This window comes from Charadrius vociferus, unplaced genomic scaffold (genome assembly GCF_000708025.1).
Source record: "Charadrius vociferus isolate BGI_N301 unplaced genomic scaffold, ASM70802v2 scaffold190, whole genome shotgun sequence".
Classification (NCBI taxonomy): Eukaryota; Metazoa; Chordata; class Aves; order Charadriiformes; family Charadriidae; genus Charadrius; species Charadrius vociferus.
Genome location: NW_009646608.1, coordinates 1,388,953 through 1,413,788, shown reverse-complemented (window position 1 = coordinate 1,413,788; position 24,836 = coordinate 1,388,953). Strand labels below are relative to the sequence as shown.

General features: G+C 48.2%; 1 protein-coding gene across 1 annotated transcript in view; it reads right to left on the bottom strand.

Annotated features, from left to right (window-relative positions):
* The window catches only part of IGDCC4 (immunoglobulin superfamily, DCC subclass, member 4), a 59,376-nt gene that overhangs the window by 31,939 nt on the left and 2,601 nt on the right, over nt 1–24,836 (bottom strand). Inside the window, 2 exon segments of the mRNA XM_009887393.1 lie at nt 13,572–13,705; nt 18,245–18,386. Coding sequence (XP_009885695.1) covers nt 13,572–13,705; nt 18,245–18,386 — 276 coding nt within the window.

Below are 24,836 nucleotides of genomic sequence, written 5' to 3'. Positions count from 1 at the left end.
CCAGCCAGCAGGAACCGGGCCTGGAGACCCTAAGGGCCGACAACCAGCTACGTATCGGCTCCATACTTACTCTGCAGAAGGTAGAAAGAGAGCTGATATCAGGGCTTCCTGACAGTCAAACTCAAGGTCCCTTTGACAACCAAGAGCGGTAACAGCCACAGGGATCTGTAGCTGAAACATCCATTTCTGCTTCCTTCTCCCTCGGCCAAAACTCTGGTTTCAGCCTAGAAAAACTATTGGGAAAACATATTAGCCCAGACACCACATCTATTTGTCGCTGATTATTTTTGAAATTATATTACAAAACCAAACAGTTCTGCTTGCTTTCCCAGTACATTCCTGGGTGTGTGCATGGATGAATGCCCCATACACCTCTTGCACACACAAACGAATTTCTCTCCAGCTTTGTATTTCACTGCGGGTCTGTGAGAGCGAGCCTACAAGTCAAGCTCCTCTTTAAAATGACCCCCCCTTTAGAGTACGTTTTCCACCTGCTGTCTCAATAGACTGGTTGGACAGGATGGATCGCAGGTTAACTGCTATGGTTTCGTTTGAAGAGTTCCCAAGAACAGTACTAAACTAACCAGGAAAACCTCCACATAAGGGATTCCAACAAACACCAAAGAGTAAAACCACTGTGAGTTTTTTGTCTCCGCTGCCATTAAAATAATTTCAGGTCAAGAGGGAATATTGTTAGAACCAAAGGAAAAAAGAGCGGCAGTTTCCAAGACATCTTTCTCTGCCTGAACAAAACAGGTCACTGACTGCACCTGCGCCATGCTGTCCGTTCTGTGGTACTAAAAGCTTTCACAGTGCTGCTATTAAAAACTTGGGCTTTGAGATTTCTCCCCCCTCCCAGCTTTGTTTTGTCTCTCCAAGCAGCAAAGCTGCTCTAGGAAAAGCTTTGCACAGCCCAGGGCACAACCTGTGAATTCGTAACAAAACCTGCCATCGCTGATGGCCTTTGTGGACTTTTTGCCCTTCTGAATCAGGCTGATCAATTTTACCCTCTTTTACCGAAAAAAACACCCATAGGGTGCCAAACACGGCTCTGGGATGACTCCAAGTAGTGCACTAAGACTGAGAGAAATCCCCTGGGCACTGAGAAGAGTTAGAGATGAAGGCCCTTTTCCTGCACAGTTCGTCAACCCGTGGGCATGCCTGTGTTTGCACAGGGAGACAGTAAGGGTGCAAGAGCACAGATCAAGAGATGAGGCTTACTGATAATCTGCAGAAATATTTCCAAATATTCGCCCAGCTTTTACTGTTTATGAAAGACTCGCTACAGCAGACTTCTCAGTTTATGAGATTTTCCACTTTCCTATCATGAGACAGGAAAGTGAGGCCAAATTCAGGTGCTCCACTTTTTCGTACCATTGCTCTCACGAGCATCTCGCAGCATCTGGAGGCGGGTTCCAGGGCCAGGTGATGGGCAGGCACAGAAGAAATACAACACATCGCTTACGATCAAGCATAGTATCAAACCGAAAGGAGGTGGGGAGGGGAGCGCAGGGCACCTTGAGACAGCAAGCGGGCATGCCGGAGAGATCTCAGCACACAGGCTGCCTAACCTCTAAAAACCCTATCTGTATCGTTTCAAAGCGAAGGGGGCCTGTGAGCAGGGATGTGAAGGGAGGCACCACGGGGAGCTGCTTGGGACAAAGCTCAAAATGTTTATTTGAAGTTGTAGCGTGAGTTATAACATACACAAGTGACTTCAAACTCCAAGAGTTTACAACTTGCGTCTGCCTCTAATGCATCCAAAATTCATCAGTTATCCTCTCTCACCTCCCTGCTCCTGTTATGCAGAGTATCAGCAAAGAATTCAGGCAGTGCAACAGGAGGAAAATGGTTTTTGTTCAGCCAATTTGTGATAGTCATTTGCAGGGACAAGAGGATGACTTCTTGGACAGGAACTAACACCTTTCTCCTGACTCCATAAACACCCTGCCTTGGCGAAAGTGCTGGAAGGTTAAACACGACTTGCACGGTGCCACATTCAGCTCTCAGCTGTCAGCAGTTCGAGATTTGGAGATAGCCAACAATCAAGCAACAATCTTCTGTTCTGTGAACTTTCTCACCCTCTCTGGAGGAGGAGCATGAAACTTTATTCATCCCTGAGAGCCTCCTCTGGGAATAGATTCTAGCACCGAGCAGCTGTTCATTAGAGAAAGTCAATGCTGTCACTGCTGTTATTCTGCAGACAATAAAGGAGCAAATTACCCATTGCAAAAGCACACACCTTCAAAAATGCAGGCGCTGTGTTTGCAGAGCATGTCCTACTCCCACTCCCTAGCTCTCAACCTTTTCTCAGACAACTCACAGACCTCCTGGACTGTTCAGGGAGAAAGCTGACAGCAGCCACGGAGGAGAGAAAACATCCTCCACAAATGCCTTCCTCCTCCCTTTACACTTTCCTGGAAATTTATGTACAATTTATTTCTACTTCTGGGCTAGACCCAGGACAGGAGATAACTAGCACATAAAATCTCTAGGCAGGACGGCTTGTCTAACCATATCCTAACACTTTGTCACATCTGCTTTGGGGGCAACATAAACAATGTCAGATCTCAAACCTGAGCACGCTTAGCAACAAGCATTTCTTCTTTTGTAACTGTTCTCTGATCACAGCCACATACAGCTTTGCAAACAGGAAAGCAAAGCAGCCACGGAAGGACTGGCACCAGTGATATTCAGAAGTGGCAAGAGATGTTGCGTGCTGCCCTTCCGACACCCTACAATTCAGGCTTCCCCAGAGTATCTCAAGTCAAACGCTGCCTCCTCTTCTCCCCAAACACAGCTCTTGCAACAACACAACCTTTCCAAAAGTTACCACTTGCGCTTTTTTCGGTTTTTCTTCCACCTTTGCCATACCAGTCCCTGTGGCAGTTTGGATTCAGGTTCTGTTTTCCTCCGCCACCAAAGCTGGGGAGGGATGACTTTTGGTTACAAGATTATGGGCTCAATTCACTGACCATTTGGTACTGCTTTGATGGTTCTCAGCTTTGAAAACCCCTCCTCTGCAGAGGATCAGCCTTTGGTTCAAACACCTTGCAGCAGCTTTTAGATGCGTGCCCCAGCAGAAACTCCAGCACTGCCACTGCTTGGGTACTGGGACCACAAAAGTTGTCCCAGTGCAATCTGGCAGCACCAGTGTGGCTGTGTCAGTGCACAACTTGTCTTGGAAGGGAGGCTGAAACCGAACCCGGCTTCTATTGCAAAAGTGACACTGTATTGGCGTAGCTGTTTTTTTCTGCCCAATAATACAAATGAGCTCAGTAAATCAGTTTTGTATTGCCTTTTTACCTCACGTCCTAAAAACATTTTATAAGTGGTTATGCATTTGTCAATGCAAACATTTAATTGAAAAGCTGAACAGGGAAGAATTTATCTCCATGTTTTGGAACGGGGACAGAGTCTCTCCCTACTTACTAAGTTAGTGCTGCAGCAGAGCAGCTACACATCCTTTGTCATCTTTAAAGCAACACACAAATAAACATGCATAAAAATGAAAACAAAGAAGTTCGATCACTTTCTTAGTGCTATTAAGAGACCTCCACATACACCACTTATATCTCAAACTACTATCACAAATTCCCCAACAGGGAAGTCAGCAAACAGATCCCAAAATACACAGTACAACCTACACTTCTAATAGCAGGCACAAAACCTGCTCCTTTAATGTCTGCATATACGTACAAGCAAAATGGAGAATTTAATAGATGAAATACACTTATATGATTTTTAAAATTAAAAAAAAAAAAAAAGAGAGAGCTTAATGAGTTTGGATGAGGAGTGTTCTTTTACTACCTGGACACAGTCCTCAGACCAGCACCTGCCATAGCTGCTGGGGTCTCTCCACGGAGCATATTTCACGCCGAGTGTGTCAGACGGAGCTGCTCTCAGAACTGTTTTTCACTTGGCTTGAGAAGCAGCCTGTTCAACATTTTCCCCAGCCCTGGGTCCTGTGTCTGGAAGCCTGGGGAGCACACGGATCCCAGTCCAGACAGGCAGAGGGGCCATCAGGCAGTCCTCTTTCATTCCCCTTGACTTCTTTATACAGCTGACAGATTTCAGCTCAGAAATTAAATCCTTTAATGTACTAGCTCAGCCACAAGTTGGCACCCTGAACTATATGTAACCAGAAGCCCAGAAAGAGGCTAAGCAGTGGCAGGTTTCCAGGAACTGCCTTGGATTTTTAGGGGGCTCCTCCCCCACCCCAAACCCTTGAGCCTTCAGGATATGGAGTTTTACATGTCCAGGGAACGTTTAGCTCTGCTGCAAAGCAGTCAGAGTGTGCTTTGCCCACCATTCCACCTCCTGTGAAGCTGTCAACATTGGCTCTCTGTTTGCGTACATGCATTTGGAACTGCTCTTCATGACGCCAAAAGGGACAAGAGCCAGCCAGACTGCACGACGAATTCCTGCTCGCTTCCCCAGCAAGCGCTTGGAAGTGCCTACATTTGCACTGCTCCGAGCGGGAACCAGGCAAAATAAACAGGAGGTGCTATGCCGACAGCCGCAGCCACGCAGCCCTGTAGCCCCACTGCACAGAGAGCTGCTGCTGCTTACGAGAATTAGGGCTCTCCTGGTTTTCTGCTGCAGGCCCAAGTTAGCCAAAGGGTTGGAGACCTCAGGCCACCCACCTGAATCCTCAAGAAGCCTGAAGACATGTCACAAAGTTTCTGGGAGGCAGAAGCAGCAGACCACAAGCTGGAATGTAGCAGAGGGAAAAGGAAACCCAAGCTTAGGGCCAAGAGGACACTGAGACATATCAGAAGGACTGTGTTAAAGCATCATTGAAAATGTCACTATTTCAGATAATAGCTATTAATTAATAAGCCTTTAACCATTCTTAGCACATTTTCACAGATCTTAGTGCAAACAAACTCCTTGAAGGAAAGTCACTCATACAGTAGTATTTAAGCCTCTAGATCAGATGAGAAGCCAATAAAAAAAAGAAGTGAAGAAAGGAGCAGAGGTACCCAAGTGTCTCTGCAGCAGTTTGGGGAATGGCAGAGCAGTCTCCCTGCCCTAACCCTAAGACCCAGACAGTTTATGTTACTCACGCTGAGCCCTTAAAGCACTGCAAGCCTCAGCCATTCCCCAGCAGCTGCCAGGAACACAGACGAGAAAGACGAAGGCTGCAAGAGAATGCTTTGCAAAGTTATCATCGCAACAGGAACCACCATGCTATGCCACAGCTGACAACACTGATGCTACTGCAACACGCTGTTCTCAGCGGCACAAAGGGCAGAGACAGACCCCATCCTCAATTCAACCTGTGTTGCTCCAGTCCAGTCCTTAAACCTGCCTGGCTGCTGTGGGCACCAATCCTCCACACAGCTCCAGCACTGTGACTCAGCTCTGATCAGCCCGGACGATGTCCCAGCTTCCCAGCAGGTCAAGGCTCTGGTCCAGTGGTTCAAGACAAAGAGAGTGTGCCCTGGTCTCTGCCACTAACTCACTGTGCTGCTGTGAGCACATCTCAGCATCTCCATGACTCCTTCTGCTCAGATTTTGGAACATATCTAATTCACAGAAGTGAAGGTGCAAAAGTAATAGCCAGAAAACATCAGAAGACCCTTAACAAGAGTCACAGTATCAGAGATTTAATATAAACACTCCCTCAAGTCAGTAAACACCAAATGGCCCTGGAGACCTAAGTTTTCCAATCTCTGGGATTCAGTGGAAGCATTCCCACACTTTAACCATCATTACACCAGCTCTCTCTGTCACTTTCCTAGGCCAGCACATCACCATCCAGGATGATGCAGGAGAAGTCTCCAAGAAAAAAAAGCTGTCAGGCAGGCAAAGATACTCTGTTACTTCTTGCGACAGAGATACTGTCAACAGAAGACCCTTCTGGCTCACAGGTCACAAGCCCCAGAACTCCTCCTTCTCAGTCACCTCACCTTGTCTTAGTGACTGGAGCCATTTCACTCCAGTAACTTTCTTCTTGTGCTCAGAAGCTGATGTTTCCCAGGGGCTGACACCTATTTCATCAGATCTATTTGCAATTCAGATTTATTTGCAACATCAGATCTATTTGCAATTCACGAGAGCAGAGAGGGAACAGGCTGGAGGCCCTGGGCTGTGCAGAAGGATACAACCCTTCTTTTAGACCCAGGCTTGTGCTCTGCCCCATTCCCTCTGTCAGTGATGACCGTTCACATTACTGTCATGCACAGCTTTGAAAAGAGAAACATTATGGGAAGCCACCTCGTAGCGTGGTCTCCCTGATGCCAGGTATGCAGAATGCTTCCTACAAGCTACGCTTCAAACACACAACATGCTGGGAGCCTACAGTAACACAGTCTGGCAGCAAACAAAGACTGCCAACTTGGAAGGAAGAACTAAAAGCAGATGGATGCATCTGCATTCACTGAGGACAATGCAAATCTGTTTTTCTAGGAAAAGTCTGGAAGGAAAGCTGGCTTTCCATGGGGAAAGATCGTTAGTGATATCCACGGAGTCTGTCAAAGCCCTTTGGCTGGACACTTGCTGAGTGCTGCAGAGAGCCCTGATCTGTCTAAGGCTGTACCTGAAGACACGGTGTTTGGTAACACCGCCTGCCCCTCCTTATCCCATCCTTTTTCTCTTTTCCTGCTTCTCACTCTTACCCACAATCCATGTGGCATTGCCCGTCGGCTGCACTGGAAACAGAGTTGGGCAAGAGCATCTCTCAGTTACTGAAGGCAAAGTTCCAGCTGTGTCCTGAGCGATCCCTGGCATCCGAGATATCCAAGTGCGGGCTCAGACCAGCACGGCTGAGCTCCTGACTCAGCCTCCCCCATGATCTGGGCCGACTCACCCCATTCTTGCTCCTTAGCACCACTGGGCCTGTTGACACTAGTGGGTCTTTGGGAAAAGGGAAAAGCCTTCTCCATATGTCTATCCCATGTCAGCAAAGCAACAGGACTGTGAGCTTTGCTATGCCTCTGGACACTTGCAACATCTTCACTCAAGCTGTTAGGATGCTGTAAGCACCGTAGGGCACTGCTACCCCTCGACCTCAGAGAGCTACTGAGGCTCTGCTGTAACACATACAATTAATAATTAACAAGTGCCATCAGGAACCCAACCACATCAACTTTCCTGTCCCGCAGCCCATTGCAAGCTGCTGACCTAATTATGATCTCTATTCTTAGCTCCGTTCCAGCCCCACTGAGCAGGCACAGCCTGTTCAGTACCCTCCAGGAGAGGCCAGGTGTGATCTCTGCAGTGCAGATGTGCTGATGCACCACAGGGTTACACCACCACCAAAAGACTCTCAGAAGAGAGCTGAATGGAGCCTACTGCTTAAATCCTGCTTCAGTCTGAGCCTTACCAAACACCAGCTATTATTTCTGGAAGCCTCCAAAGCACAGCAGATCTGGATTAATAAGAGATGCACGTGGAGAACACTGGAGGACCGCAAACCATCTCTGAATCACGCCACCTCTAGTCTTCAGGAGTCGGAGACAGAGCTGCCCGTTAACACATGAGCCGGGCCATATCTGACAGCTCCAAACATCATGCATAGCCAACGCTGCGTGTGGAAGAGACCGGTTTCCCCTCAGGACCTGGAAACAGCTCACCTATTCCCAGCCGTGCATCCCTTGTTCTGCTCTATTATCCTTGACACCTCTGTTGCCTCTCACTTCGGTGCCAATCCCGGGCTTAGCTGTTCTGCTTAATGGGAGGCGAGGACTCTGAATTTTGTATCAAACCCTCTGTCACCACAGGCTGCTAGAGCTGTCAGGAGCATGGCATATCATAGCCCCACCGAACTTCACAGACAGCTGAGCTGAAACTCCCCCTCCGGCTCCTGGGAACAGGCTGCTGACACTTGAGCTACAAGAAGCTTTCCCGCGGTGATGTGAGTGGTGCGATGCATGCTGGCCCCGTACGAACTCCAGCCAAGGCGAAAGCTGTGTATTTGGGTGGGTGCCTGACGCTTGTCTGCACCAGCCCTTCAAGAGTTTCACCCAAAATCGGTGGTCTCAATCCTGTTCCATGCGTGCTTGAAATCACCGGCATTGCTGGGCTCGCTAAAAGGGAGACGGAGGGAAAGTTTACAGCTCATGTTAGGCAGAAGGTCACTTCTAGCTTTAAAGATCTATGCATTAAGCTAGACATGCTGTACATCTCCTCCTTGATCTTGCCATTCTCTGAATTCACACTTACTGTGGTTCGCTTAGCACCCTCTGCTATAAAGGAGGATCAAGAGCATTTTACAGAATCCAGCAGATGCATTATGCAAACAGCTCCAGATACCTGCCGCCCAGGAAACCAGAGCTTTGAAACACACATAAACAGAGTCCTCATGGCTGAGCTTTTGCGATGTCAAGGGGAGAGCAGTTCCCTGCTTATCTGCTAGTAAAGCGAGAGACCAGAGGGCAAAGAAAAACAGGATGCTAAAAGAAGAGGGGGAAAAGCAACAGAGGTCTGTGCCCAGCAGAACAGGCACAAGGAACGGGAACACAGCAGTTGCAGTCTGGAACTGGGATGTCCCCTTCTCCAGAGGTGAAGCATCATTTGCTGTTTAAATCAACTACTCACAGTAAAAATACAGCTGCCTTATCCCACCCCATGTTTTCTCCCTACACATTTCCATGACCCTCTTGCCTCCTAGAAGCACAGACTTTAGCAGCCTCATGTGCCCACAAACACAGCTGTCTAGAAGCTCTCTCCCTGCAGTTCTGTCCCCACAATGCAAGACCCTGCTGCCTCTGCCACCCGGGTTCCTGCTGGAGGAAGACCACCCCGGACCAGGTGGGACCATCACCCCGCTCTGGTTAACACTGCCCTTTGCCATCAATGGCAGCACCCACAATGGGATGGATACCCGGCTGTGGTCAGGGAGGCGAGACCAGAGCAGCACTAACCCAAGTCTGAACTTCCTTATTCCTAGATTGCACGGTACCCGTGTTCAAAGCTGCGAGGGGAGCACAGCACGTGTCATCAGGCCTCAGGCTGAGTGCCAACCCAGCATCCAGCACGTCATTCGCACATGCAGGGACTGAAAATCCACTTGTGGTAACAGCGCGTCTGTTTCTGCGAGGTGGTGGCCAACTGCGAGTGCTGCTCACTTCATCATTACCTTCCCCTCGATCCCCAAAGCTCATCCTGTTCCATCGCTGTGTTTTCCTACAGCCCTTTGCAGCAGGAACCACCCAGGTTCCAGCACCCAGGGTCAGGCTCTCCCCTGGTACCTGCCAGTCACTGCAATACAAACACCAAAAGAACAGAAAAGGTGAAGGTGTTTCAGCTGCCTCCAAGCTCTGTCCCTGTTATCATATTTCATACAAATATTTGGCTGAAAAATACATTTCCTGGGACACTGCTGCAGCAAGCTGCTACAACTGTCAACGTAAATGATGTTCTGCCAACGGCAATCTCACAGTGTCATCTCTAATAACACAGCACTAAATCCCAGCTCACAGGGGACGTGCTCATCTGCTGGAAGACTCTTCAGTGGCACACTGAGCCCAGACCTCAGCCCTGATGTACCTACGCCCACCGCCTTGATCTGGTCTTCCCATTCCTGCATTTATTGCAGCAGAGGCACAGGATCACGTGGAGCACAACTGTTGAGACCGCTGCATGAATATCACCGCAGAGATGTTTTGTTGGTGCTGGGGAAAGGCTGTTGCATATTCTGATTCAGCCTGGTGTGAGGCAAAAGGTTTTACCCATATACCAGAGTGACGTGTCACAGCAATCACAGCTACTCTGCACACACAGATCAGGAGTAGGGTGCAGAGGACACAAGGAAGAAAAACCCCACACCCACAATTAGGTACATATCTGCATCTTCCTCTGCAAGTGCACCGTGATGCCCACCTCACCTGAGCAGATAGACCTCCAGCATGAAATGCCCACAATCACTCTCCAGACTGACCCATCGCTTCTAAGAGGGCAACTCCAAGCCTATTACATTATCCCTATTTACAGAGGCAGAAATTAAAGTGTTAAGGAACTGATTTTCCTCTGTAGCCCAGACAACAGAGAGGAAAGGAAAACCCAAGAGTCCTGGCTCCCAGGACCACATTTTGTTGGCTCCGATGGTTATTTGTGCTGCACTACGGATGTAAGCCACTATGTGAGGCAAACACATAGCAAGAGATAGTTCCTATCCCCAAGAAAACACACAAAGAACAAGCATGTGCGTGACACGGAAGGGAAAAGTGAAGTGACAGGCCAGGTGACCTCCTGAGACCACACAACAACACGTTCCCCAACACTTTCTACTACTCTTCTTTGAGAGCCGCTTTATGAAGCATGGCAGCACTTCCTTGTGTATGCCAAGGACCTGGGAACACAACCAGGACACACAGAGAATTGACTCTTTATATATGAGTTCAGAGTGGGGCTTCAGAGCCTGCTTTCAGAAAAAGGAGCTATAAGAAACAGACACAGCCCCGTCGAGACCTGACCCCAAGCAAAGGCAGCACACACAGGTGAAGCGCCTGGGAAAAGCATCCTGCAGCCAGGTCCTAATGCCCTTTTTGGCAGAGAGCACAGCAGGGCTGCAGTGTTCATTCATCATCTGCCCAGGTGAGGGGTGAAGGGACAAAGCTGTCAGATGTGTCCAGCGCTGTCCGCTGGGGAGCAGTGGAGATTCAAGGGGAAAATCCAAGTTATCCCTATTTTGACAGCAGGCTCTGTTTCAGGGCTGCGTGACTGTATCCTACTCTCCGTCTGCTCTCTTCCCTTCCAGCTTAAAACGCCGCTTCCCCAGGGAACGTCTGGAAATTTGCACCATGAAGTCTGCACAGCTGAAACATCTGCAGCGCTTACAGCAGCACCATGCACCGTCGCGCTCTGCCCTGCCTGTGCAAGGCCAGCCTGTGTTTAGCCACTGACCCACAACACAGCCTTCCCCATGTGATGGGGAAGTCACATCGTCAAGGGAAACGACACCTTTGGGGGTTTTAGGCCATGCAAATATGACAGAAGGGGGTCATGCTAATTGCTGCCTCTACTGGGAAAAGGCCTTTAATAAGGGAGATGGAAAAATTCCCAGCTATCGTATCAGGAACAAGGAGGAGAGGGGGGAGGAAAAGGACAACTGGGCAGAAGAGCTATAGGGAAACAGATTCTTTTGCTATGCACAGCTAGTTCACATCCAGTGTTGTCTGGCAGAAGCATGAACATGAGACGATCCCAGGCCTAAGTGCTGGCAACCCAGTGCAAGTGGAAATGTTTGCATTAGAACCAGCACGGCCCCAAAATCCATCACAAGCACACAGACTTGGCCAGCATCACATGGCACTGGGCAGTGCCATCACTGGGACACCAAAGCTGCAGGCACAGCTGGAAAGGAGACACTAGGTACCACTGCACAAACCTTTTCCACGGGCTTTGGCAGTGCAGTGGGACTGAAAGACTGGACTCCCATCTTACCTCAGCACAAACGATTCACTAGCCATCAGCTGGGAGGGAAGGAATAGTTTAGTTGCTCCTGCCTGCAGACACATAGGAGTTTGGTCCCTGAAATTTCCCAGTCAGTAACTCAATAGCTGTATTTCAGGCTATTGTTCTTTCGTTGTGTTTTTGTTGTTGGTTGGTTGTTTTTTTTTCCTCGGATTTTTTGTTTGTTTTGGTTTAGTTTGGTTTTATTTTTTACAACCAGCGAAGGATTTCTGCCTGACCAGGTCACTCCAACTACTGTCAGCTGCTTCTGAACAGGGAGAAAAGACTCCTCAAGCCAGTCCAGGCATCCAAAAATGTGCCTCTGATGGTGAAGTGCTGAAACAAAAAAGGATCAATACCATGCCAGTCACTCATGGAGGAGTTTGCAGCCTGCACAGGTCACTGCAGTTTCCCATCTGTCTCAGAGATACTTTTCCCCAATTATAAAAAAACCCAGAGATTTAAACAGGCATGTTTTTCATCACTATCAGCTCAATCTGGTGAAAAACTCAACCTCGCATATTTGTTTTTGCAGCCAGCGGGTGGTGTGGTGCTGCAGAAGCGAGATTTGGGTGAGAACTCCAGGCAGAAATCTGCTCAGGCCGGCTGGTGCTCCAGAAGGAACGCTTCCCATTTAACCTCTTCCATTGCCTCCATTTGCAAAGCAGATTAAACACTGCAGAGTCACAAGATACAGTTATGCAGAACGAGTTTTGATGCCAAGGACAGCATATTCACCTTTACAGCTTGATCAATATTACTTATCAATAGCGAACCAGACCCAACACGGGAGCTGTCTCTGGGTTGTGGAACTGCCCATAGCGAACGCTACCCTCGCCCCCGTGCTTCATTAAGCACACAGAGGATCTGGCAGGGGCTGGCAATTAGACACAGAGCATTCAGCCCCTCACAAATTCTCTGCAGATTCCACACAGATTACCTCCACGACACAATCCATTGATCAGAGGTGTATTCTCAGGCTCCACAGTTAATTACACTCCCTGCTGATGGATGAACAGCAAAGCCATCTCTGTGAAAATACACTGGTAGCAAAATGCCAAGCAACGCAATCCTAAACAAAGACAAAAGGGGCTGGGAAGGATTTCAGAGCTTTCAAGGTTAAAGCTGCCTACAAAATACACTGGGGTCAGCAAGAACAGGAGACAGACACGGCAGGGGACACTGTCCTGAGAGAAGGGACAGCTCAGCCAGACTTCCAGCTCTGGTGAATTTGCCCGCTTGCAGAATGGGGATTATACAACACTGGGGAGGCAGCCAGGCGTGCTGGGAAGGATGCTGGAGTCTGGAGATCCCCATGGCACTTACGCGCTCAGCTACGTTCTCATGTCCAGACTTGCCCACTGCTCTCTTGGATTACAGAGAAAAATGCACTTGGAGATGGAGGCCCAGATCGGGAGGTGAAGGACAGCTCACACCCAAAGCCTTGCTCCAATGCTCTGTGTCACCAGAAGAAATCCCAGCTGAGGCTGCTCCGAAATACCACAAAAATGTCTCTGGAGCCTACCCAACAGCAAAGAGCCAGCAATACGGACGTAGAATGCAACTCGGATGTCACTGTGCTTAACCTCCTCTGGATTCTGCTCGGCAACCCAAGGTAGACACAGCCCTGTCAACTACTCCAGCCTCCAACTATTTCTCTTGCTAGTTTGGGCAAGCATCTTCCTCTGTGCCAGCCTTCACTTGTCTTGCCATCCAAGGCCACTGGAGGTAAGATCGCAACAACACTGCACTTCCCCAAGGTGCAAGCAGGGTGCCTGAGCCCTTCTTGGGGTCCCACAGCATAAAGGAGTCTAGGGCTATTAAAATCCACCTGCTGTTACAATCCACCTGCAAAAGAAAATCCCTTGGTGCAGAGAGAAACAACCCCATTATTATTACTGTTGGCTGCCTAGTCCTGGGGCTTGGCAGAGCAGCCAGCTGTGACTCTCAGGTGGCAACACCTCCTAACCCAGCTTGCTTATCCTGCTTAAAAAGTTAAGAGAAGTCTTTATTAAAACGCTTTCGCTGCAAGTTTGGGCCAAACCCTGCCACGTGCAGAGCCATACCAGCAGGAGAGATCATCACCGATACCGCAGCTCAGCTTGCTATCCCACGCAATGGCTACGTGGCAGACGCGTGCCCAGGCCACCACACTCCTGCCTGCACCTTACCTTTTAGGACACTGAGGACTGCATCATTGCTGTAGCGTTTTCGGGCAGCATTGGTTGCCACGCAGTGGTAAGCCCCAGCATCACTCTCCCGCACATCCACGATTTGGAGGACACCATTTGGAAGAGTTATAAACCTGAGTGACCAAAAGAAAGAGCGTGAGACAGGCTACACCTTACCTGAGCTATTTATCAACTCAAAGCCCTTTTACCCCTTCTTTTTCTCCTGCAAATGTATTATGCACAGGTCCTGGTAACCACAGCAGAATTGGCCCAAGAAACCTTTAAGTAGCCCAGCTGGAGGTTCTTACAAAGCAGCAGGGACAGACCTATAGATCACCCTAGAGTCTTCACAACATAGGACAGGGTTTTGTGAGACCAGGCCAACAGGGCTTTGCTAATACAAACGAACTGTATAGTATATAATAACTACATACACACATGCACATTTCTACATGCAGATTTGTAGATGTCTCCAAGTGTACCAGTGCCTTCGCACACGCTATGGCCAGTTTCACCACTTGCTTTTCACAAAGGTTTGGCAGTCAAAGGAATAAAAAACATTGCAGGGAAGTCTGAACGTCATCTTTTTCCTGCCGCACCTCAAGAAGATGAAGGGACCAACTGACAAACAGCTGCACCTTCATGGTCCAAAGCAGCCAGGACACAGCGCCTGAAGCTGCACCATTCCTGGGTTGTGTTGATTGCTTTTGTTCTTCCAAGAGCTTCTGGCTTTCATAAGCTGACAACCTTACAGCCGGGCATTCCATATCCCCCCCATTTGCCCATGGGGTGCTACTGGGCAACACTTCCATGGACTGAAACGGCTACATGGCTCACAACATGAACACAATGCTTGCTGCATTATACTGAACAAAGCAGATGATTAGCAATTAGCATAAAAGTAGGAGCTGGCTGTCAGCATCTCCATTTTCTGCCTGGATTCCTAGATGGCAGCCTCTTTATTCTTGAATGCAAGGCGCAAAGCCTACGTGATCCTTTTTAATTATATATGAGATCCATTTTTAATTGCAAGCCTCTATAAACAGAGCTGCCGAGCTTTGACAGGCAGCTCTGGGTTATCAGTCTTCATTATGAAGAGGACACATTCAAAGGCAATTGCTAAGGGGAGGGATAGCAGCTATTCCACAGGAACAGCACAAAGACAAGTTATAAACATGCATGCCAGTCCTTCCATCCACAAAGATCCCAATAAGTACATCTGATAAGTAAAACTGTGGTTTTCCAGCTGTCGAGACAGCGGGAGTGCCATGAGCAAGAGTCATGGAACCAGGAGGACCTTAAGAGATCACCCATCCTGCGTTCAAGCCATGGTCACCAACAGCACACCTGCTGCTGCAAACATTTATCCTAAATCTGCCATAATGGAAATACCTCCCTTGCCCTAGGCAGTCTATTCCAGAGACAAATATCCCTGTTGCAAGTCTAGCATCTATCCTGGACCTCACTGGCTGCAATCTGAGCTCATTGCTTCTTGTCCTCTTCACAGCTGATAAGAAAAAGAAGCGCTAACAGAGCTCCTCCAGTGACCATACTGTCTCTAGCTACACAATCCTTCAGCCTGATTCAGGGACACAGACCTGCTGAAGCTTCCCACGTACACAAGGGCAACTGCCCGGCATCCCTAAAGCCATGCTCCCGCTACTTACAATGACACTTTTCTCAGGATCAAGCTCCAGAGACCTCAGAGGAGGTGGTACCCAGAAAGCCCTCATCGGGATGCCTCGTCAGGACTCAGGAGAAAGATGACAAATATTTGCATCCTCTCAGCTCTGTTGAGGGAAATCCTCCCACTGCGATAATATTTATTTTTGTCGTGCATCTGCTATTTGAGTCTGTAATTAATATCAACATATTTCAAACACTAGGCATGGCATCTCCCAGCCACAAAAAGACACTCCAATTATGTACCGCAGATTCACTGAGGCTGGGAAGGACCTCTGAAAATTGTCTGTGGTCTTTCCCCTCTCAGAGCAGAGTCAGCTACACCAAGTCGGTCAGGACAGTGTCCATGGTCACGTTCATCCAACACACCCAGCTTCTCTTGAGGGCAGAAAAGAAGCCACTGTGTTTCTAAAGAGAGCAGGAGCTGGAGGCAAGGGTGAGTGAGTGGGGGGACTCGATCAACACATAGGTCAAGATGGTCCTAGTAGAGATAGAGAGATCTACTTAATGCAGTACGACCTGTTGGGAAAGCACAACAGAGGTGAGCACTGCTCTCCCAGGGAAGGAAGAAGGGAAGAAAGGCAGGATTTCTCTATCCCCAAAGGGCGGTGCTCAAGAACTGAAATCAAGCACTGCTGCCTTGTGTCCAAATCCTGCAACCCTACAGCTCAGTGCGCTACACTGCATGCATAGCAGAGAACATTCCAGCATTAACAGTCTAATTCCCTTTCTTACTTTCTCCCCAACAAGCTGCTGGCACATCCTTCCTCACAGCCTTTTGAAGGTATACAAAACACACTAAAGCACCAGTCCTTGGGACAAGTTAGGAACCTGCAGCTTTGTTGCAGACTCAAAGTCTGCAAACATTTTTGCTCACGCCTCAAGAGCCGTGAACGTGAGCCATATTAAGGCACTCTTGAGACAAGACAGAAGTAAACTCTCCACACAAACAAAACCCTTACTTAGCCAAAATGTGGAAGATACTGTGCTTGCAGACCATGGGATCTGTAGGGTATGTGTTTATGTGCAGACCTCTAAAGACCTCCAGTTCTTAGCAAGTACTCATGTTGGCCCTAGCAAAAATAAACAGCAATTTGGAGCCTGGTGTGAAACCCAGCCAGCACCCAAAACAAAGAAGAGACTACGCCAAGAGATGTAGCACACACCCCAAAGTAACTGCAATCTAGAGAAATCCTGCAAGCCACCTCTCAGCAGCTGCTGCAGATTTAAGACCGTATTTTTTAAAAGTACTTCAGAGCCAGAACTGCAAAGCACTTGTGTGCCTTACATGAAAGTTAGATTTTGTCCTGAACTTCAGCAGGGCAGGAAAGGTATTCTGCAAACACTATTGAGCACTTTTCTACCATTTGGGTTGTCTAAGTAATTTTTAAGCTCAACGTTCAGCACTTTCAAGGTGGCACCATGCCAGAACATGCACCCAAGGGCAAAAGGCAAAGAGTGCCCAAAGGCAAGATCAACACAAAAAAAGAAAAAGGGAAGAGAAAAGAAAGGGAAGAGAAAAGAAAGGGAAGAGAAAAGAAAGGGAAGAGAAAAGAAAGGGAAGAGAAAAGAAAGGGAAGAGAAAAGAAAGGGAAGAGAAAAGAAAGGGAAGAGAAAAGAAAGGGAAGAGAAAAAGCAATGTCAGTTTGCCATGATTACTCTATCCCTCTTAAAAGAAATCATAAACACTGATGTAGTAGTGTTACCTCAAGTGTTGCATCTACAGCCCCAGAGCCTGATTTTGTACATACACCTAATCATGCTATTCTGGAATACGAAATCATCATCCTGACGTCTACCAATCCAAATGATTGCATTTTCACAGGCTCATCAGATGTGTGCACAGGAGGGAGTCCACAGTAATCAGAGGCTGGCCTGAGATCTGGTCCTTAAGCATGATGGGGTAAGGATAACAGAGAGCTCTGGTTGGCAGCCAACGCTTCCTGGAATTCACTTAATTCCTTCGAAAGTCGGTTATATTAAATCCAACAACAACAACGAGACAAGAATGAAAAAGCAAATCCTTCTGAAAAAGCATATTAGCTAAAACATGATTTAAAAGCAAGATCTGCAGCTAGAGATTATGGTCTGGCTTTTACAAGGGAGACAGTTTTCAGGCTGCCCGTGTTGAAAGCAATATCCAAGCAAGTAATTTCACAACATCCATCGAGCTGTCTCATTAAAAAGCCATTGCCCTATCTATGGCACACTTCCCTCTGCAATCCCCTCCTTTTGTTTTGGTTTTTTTCTTTCTTTTTTTTTTTAATTAATTTTCTTCTCCTTACAAAGCAACAGCCTCCTACAAACCTGTAGATGCCACACTTCAGACTCAATGATATAAGTGGTTATTCTTATAGAAACAGTCATTGCTGCGAAATTATTCCCAAACCTTACCCCACCCCTCTCTCCTTCCTCTCCTCCAGCCTCTTGGCTTAACTTCCCTGGGAGGAAACAGCTCCTTCTGCAGAACACAAAATTAGTTTCTAAGAACCAAAGGACAATGCAGTCACTGATCCCCTGCAGGAGTGATGTCTACAGACCAACTGATGGTTCATCTTCTTCTCATGCCTGTAACTGACTTCCATTAAGGAAAAGGTATCATGATGCAAGATTCTTACCTTTTCCCCCCTCGAAAAAGAAAATTCAGGGTCTTCTACTAGATGACCTCTAAACATAGGAATAAAACAAATGGAAAGACCTCCCAGGTTACTGAGCACACACAGTACTCCAGAAGAATCATTAGCCCTGAGCCATTGGTCCACCATGGCAAAGGTTCCAGAACAAGAGATCAGTATTAAAAAAGAACTTGGTTTGTCTTTTTTTTTTTTTTGGTGGGTTGGATGATGTTTGGGGGAAGGTTAATTTTATCTAGGTGCTTCTATGATCTCTCGTTTCATTCTATCTTTTTATGAAGGATTTCCACATCATAAACGATCAGGTTTTGTTTTGCTTTTTTTCAAGCTAACCCAGGAAAGCAATCAGGGTATCACCTGGGTTCTGCTGGAACAGCTTCATGGTCCTTCTCCCACGTGATGACAGGGGAGGGCAGTCCTTCAATCCGACACTCAAACCGGGCCATACCATTTTCTTCCACTGTCTGCGACTCCGGCTGTTGGAAAAAGCGTGATAAGGCTGGGGAAAGAAGAAGGGAATGAACGTTAATAATTACTCAGTGTTTCTGCTGAGAAATGCAAACCTGTTATGATGTTTGAGTTAAGAAGAAGGCTTTTCTCTCACAAAGATAGTCTGAAATGTAATTCCTCGCTTTCCCATTCCTTACAGACCTGCAGCAGTCCTAACAACAGTAACTAAAAGGTTTCAATGTGCAAATTTGCTTCTTGCCTCATTTTCTCCTTTAAGGCAACAGTGTGAGAGAAAAGACAGGCAATTAGCTGGTTTCAGCAGCTGCCTTCCTAAATTCACTTGCTCCATTTGGGAAAGATACATAGAATGACAAAAAGAAGGGAAATGCCACAACCCTGAGAGACGAGAGTTTCCCCTTGCCTTGTGGCATTCCCGCAACCACAGGAAATTAAAACAAGGCAAGAGGAAGAACAAAGCCAGATGTCAAGTTAATTACACAAAACAGCTGCCCACAGGCTGGCAATGCGGGAGACTAGGGCGAGAGACCATAAGCGTTATGATCCTCCTTCTCCACAGTGACCAGCTTTGCCTGCGGAAACCAACTTCATCCTAGTGAAGCAGATGAGATGCAACCAAGGGGATACAGACACCTTGCTAAGAGGAGGAGGATGGATTTCATACATGTCAGGACACTTGTTTGCTCTCCAAGGCTCACCCCTGTCTATCTCCTTCTTTCTATATGAGAGAGGGTGAACTTGCTTCGGAGACAAAGCACTAACATTTGTGATTGCTCCTGGACCGCAGCCTTCTCATGGTTCATACATAACTGCCTGATCTTCCTCCCCTTCCACGCGAGCAGCAAAACCCGCTGACTTCAGCGGAGCAGAAACCCTCCCCCTGGGGCTGTCAGCATCTGTCCTATCAATAGCATAACCCGAAGGCATCTCAGTCACACGGTAGAGTTTTGAATATGCATGCAAGCTCCTTGATGGGAGCAGAAAGCTTGTATTCTTCTCTACCAGAAGAACTGGCTCCTGCTTTCAATAAGTCTCTGTTAAACCGCCTTTGCTGTTAAACCCACCCTGCTGTACAAATTCATCCAGCAATGCTATAACACAAGTGCCAGAAATCCTGAACGTGGCACAAAACCCATAAATATAAGCCAGAAAACAGGCTTGACTGCTGGGCCAAGCACAGCGCTGTGCTTATAAGGACCCAAGTGACCTTCTGGTTCTCCAACACAATCATGTGTTTGTCCCACCACCACTTCCCAAGAACATCCATCAATGCTTTGGATTTTAGAGGTCTCCAAAACTGAAGTTTTCTTTGCACCGCACACACAAACATACATGCACACACATACACACTTTATTGCAGTGTTAGCTTGGGAAAGTATGTACAGTTTTGAAAAATCAAATGCTTTTTACATGACCCATTTTAACATCAGCGTATTCTCAGCTGTCATTAGTGTTTTTCTTTAATTTAAATAGTTATCACATGTTTAAAGCAACTCATTGCTCTCCACAGCAGCTACAGACTGAATTCTCCCACCAGCTGTCCGCCAAGTCTGGTTTTTCAATTCAATACAAATGGCAATGAAAAACGTTTCCCTGGAAAAATCTGACAAAGACATTAATATGTAAGGCCCCAACTCAGTCAACTGCTTTAGTATTTTCCAATACACACTGCAGACCACTTTAACACAGAGTAATTTCTACAGATCACAAAATTTTCTAAGTTCATGTTAATAAAATTTGCCGAACCCAAGAGTTTAAAAGGAAATCCATCAAATGCCAGTGTGTATTCAGGATGGCACCATCAAAACAACCTTCTCCCGGCAGCAGATATCATTAATGCTCTTGCCTGTTATTCTCTTTTCAACCTACAAGTATAAATGAAAACACCTTGGTGGGCTCTGAAGGGTCATGTACCTGGAAAGGTCACGACGGGAGGCAGGCAATCTGCAGGCATCTCTGTTTCCTCCACTTCATGTCAGCTCACCTGTCTCTCTTCCGTTCATTATTAAGTGGCATCATCTAAGCTGATATGACGAGGTCCCAAAGTTTACAGCAGCTTTAGAGCAGTCTCCAGAAACTAAGGAACCTAAGTACCACATGGTGTGCATGAACAGCAACGCCACTGTCACCAACAGTGGTGAAAAGGCTCCATAAATCCCAGTGGGCAGCTCCCCGCTCTCTTTGCCCTCCCTCAGGGCTGCAGGAGTGTATATTTTGTACAGTTTCGTAAGAGATGGAGGACATTTAGTGAGCCAGGCTTACCTCTGTGCATTTTGGCATGAAGTGCAAAGCAGTACAAAAGGTGTCAGTGCCTCCTGGGCTCCCCGGGGTAACCCACACAATAACCTGTTCCAAAGCAAGGGGCTGCTGGCTATTCCTCCCCATCACCTGCACACCTGCGTCTGCAAGCTTGACATTCCCTGTTGAGAACTGGATCCTGCCCTTCACCTCCACCCAGCCCCATCTGCCTGCTGTGCCGGGCTCCGGAACGGCTCTTCAAAAGCAAAGAGCCAAGAAATGCACCCGTGACAGATTTCTCATTAGGATGTGGAGAAGCATGACTAAATAGCGACCCTGATTAGGGAGCTCAGCGTCCCTCTGGCTCTGAGTGGCACGCAGGAACAGTCAGGCTTCCCAAGCAGAGTCACAGCTCCCCGGCAGAGCCCGCAAAGGCTCAGTGGGTGCCGAAGGTTCAACTCTGGCACTGCAGACCAAACCTTGTTTTGTCTGTCGGTGCTCTCTCATGGTAACTCTTGGAGTGGGATTCAGAGGTTGAGCAGCTCAGTCATCTTCCTTTTACACGATCAGGACAGGGATAGTGGGAATCACTGAGAATAGGCTGGAAAAAATCACCTCTGCAAACTTTGAAAGAAGCAGCCTGCAGCCTCCCCAGACAAGGAGAGTACAGCGAACATGCGCCGGGATCTTTTGTGCGCAGAAAGCAACACCAAAGCAAGGTAAGAACGGTGAAAAGGTTTCTTTGATGCAGGACCAAACAAGAACGCTGGACCTCAGCACTGGCGAGGCTCAGGCAGAGACAGACTTGCTGGACAGGCTCATCTCTTGGGGTCAAGACCACAGGATACTGTGATCCCTCGTGCTCCTCCCATCCCATCCCAAGGGGTACCAGGGTGGAACGGAAGAAGCTCAACACATTCAGCACATACAGCACGACCTAACCTAGGCTCAGAGCTGTGCTGCAAACCGCTGGTGCTGGGAGGAAAGAAGAGAATCAGCCAGAGCAAGGCAAGCCTGCTGTGGGAGGAGAGGACTGGAAAGCAGGTCCTGCTGCTCTGACGCACCGCATAGACGTGCGTGCGGATCACAGCAAGCACAAGACAGGCTCCAACACACTGCTCACCCTAGGGCCACAGGGATCCTTAGAAGGGGCTGTTCTCCTCCCAGAAACACGTTCTGATGGAAGGGACTACTGCAGAAGCGCTGCAAAGTGAGAAGTTTTCACGTAGGGAGGCAAGGAAAGAAGATGCTTGAGGGGAAAGGGGAAACAAAGATGACAGATACATACTCAACATTATTTTCAACTCCTCAGCTAAGGTTCAGCTTGCAAAGCCATCCCGAGCCAGGAAACACCTCCCAGCCCTGTTGCACTCATTACCCCGCACACTTTATTGGGCCGCTCAGTAAAAATTACCCACTGCAGGTGAGAAGGTGAAGAGTGTTACAGCAAATTGCCTTCAGCAACATGCCAAAGGACCAGACTGCGCCTTCAGGAATGGAGCATGCAGCTCCCTCCCCACTGACACGTTAAACCCAGCTGGAGGCAAGCCGTGTGTGCCAAGGCTTTTAGCCCCGAGCCCAGGAGTGACTGCAGTATGGTGAAACCCGGCACCCTCCCCCTCTCCCAGCAGCCTGATCGGTGCAGGAGGCGGTGAGCTTGGAAAGACTGCCAGCCAGCAACACTACACCCCAGGCAGAAAATGCAGTCTATGCAAGGAATTCAGCCTTCTGAAACGAGCTTGCTGCTCTCTCCCACAGCGCTTTGCCCCCCGACTCTCCACATGCTCGTCCCCTTTGTACCTTTTACAATTATTAGTAGACTTTCTTTCTAAGATGGGGGCAACTGCAGCCCCCATTGAGATCACGTACACCGCCCAGACAACCCGTCTCCGAACGGCTCACCTCTGAACAGGCCGGGGGGGTGGAAGGGAAGCACACAGAGAATGTCATGGAAGCGATTTGTCACGGCCCCACAGCGTGGTGGAGGCAGAGCCAGAATAGCGCTCGGTCTGCAGGGCCATACGGCAGCATGGGACCTGTGCCGCCCAGCCAACCTGGGCAGGGCTTGCTCGTGCCTCTTCTCAGCTGCCAGTTCCCCACCTACTCGAAACTGCATCTGAAAGTCACATCAGCGGATGGTCCAGAGCATGTGCAGTCACCTGCTAGAGGTTCTCCTGCCCAGCCTGGCTCTGCCTACAGCCACTCGCCTTCACTCACCTGTGCACCTAATCCACAAAATAAATAGCATAAAATAAGTCCTTAAAATAAAGAGTAAATCCCAGTCTGCCTTTCCTCAAATCCCAGACACATCATGCGTGCACACGGGCTCCCGCAAGAGAAGAGAAGCTGTCCTTGTGGAGAGCAGACGTTGGGAGCCCGTGTGCGTTGATTCCTGCTGTGGCCTGTCCCTCCAGGTGTACCAACACACCAAACCCCTCCTGCGCTCGCTGCCAGCAGCCACGCAACACGGGGCCATTCCCTCCAGGCACAGCAAACGTCTTCATCTGACAGTCACAATTACTGTAATTTTCCAGAACCTCCCTCGCACAAAATGTTTAAGCTAAATTAGCAGCTTTAACAAATCTTCACAAATGTAGTTATTAACAGGTAGAAAGCTACACCTTCCCCCAACTAAAATAACACCCCTGGTATTTCCACGTGGGAGCACGCAGGGCTGCGAGAAACCAGCCAACCTAATTTATCAGCCTGAGCAGCTGTTCACTTAACAGGATCCCTCACACCAAGAGTCATCAGAGACTCGCTCCTCCTCGTTTGCCACGGCCACCACCACCACCACAAGGTGCAGATGGCGGACTGTGGATGGATTCTCAGCTCTGGGAAGCAAACTGCTGGTCAGAAGCACGGGCTGATGGCAGAGTTAATATATCCCACCTGCTAAACAGGTTTTCTTCTACTGCCCCGTACTGATCAGCAGTGCCCAGGGCAACCAGCACAAAGACTAACTCCATCTACACATAAACAGCCTTGGATAGACTACTGTATTCAGTGACAGGGATTAAAAAAAGGCCTTTACAATCCCCATTTGCACCAGCTGAATGCTAATGTAGCAAGTGCTTCTGCCCAACCCACAAAAAAATCGAAGCGGGAGATGCATTTCATTAATCAATTCCCTCGCTGCTCTCCATTTTGAAATGAGTATGTTATGTCAGGTGCGTGTGTGTGCCACAGAAGCAGCACTTTCCCTGTGCAGATGGTAATAAAAGGACACATATGAGTACACACAAGGAGAGAGTTCACCTGAAATTCCCTGTTTCTGGGAGAAACCCAGAATGGGGTGGAGAGACGCATCACCTATGTATGCTCCTCTGGAAAAATCCAGGGGGAGCGAAGGGCAATTTAAGTCAGTCTCCTGGTTTGAGATGTCTCCACTTGTTCTCACTCATGAGACACCAAACAACAAACCCAGGTCCATAACAGAGGCACAAGCCATTGCTACTGGGCAACAAGCATGGTCCAAACTTCAACGCACGTCACCCCTAAAAGGGAATATATCCTAATTCATGGTGGCTGGGATTGGGGCAGGAGCAGCTGAATAAATCCTCCTGGATTAATGACACCTTTTCTACTCCAGGTCCCTTATCTCCCCAGACAATATCGGTGTGCAGGATCCCTGACTCCCATCTTCACAGCCCTCAGAGATCCCTTCACTTGGTGAAATACTGGAACCAGCTATTTATCTGGCACTACAAATCACTGAAAGGAGGGAACAGGAGGGACGGGCGACCAGCAATCTGTGGGTGCCGCACGTTAACATTTTCTGAGCAGAAAAGGAGGACATGTTGCAAAGGTCAAAGATTTCCCCCTGATCTGGCAAAAGCTTCACCTGCCATCAGGAGAGCTGGTTTCTACAGCACAGCACTCACAGACTGAAACATGCGCTTGGCCAAACCTGGACCGCCCTGCCTGGGGTACCAGAGGCTAAACACATCACAGTGTAAAGTGGGTGTTTAGGATATCCACTCTGCATCTCCACCTACCGCAGCTCTGAGCAAGTGCAAAAGCATCTCCGCCCTGATGGTGTGCTATGCAGCTGCATTCTTCAACATTTACTAAGTCACTGTACTAGAGAGAAGTGTTACTGTATTTGCACTATTTTCTAACCTCACCTGTTTGATAGGTCAAGGAATCATTTCTTGGCAATCACACACTTAAAATAGCTCCAGGAGCCATTCCTGAATACAAAGGAATTTTATTCTTGAAGGCTGCGCAAAGATTCAGCGGT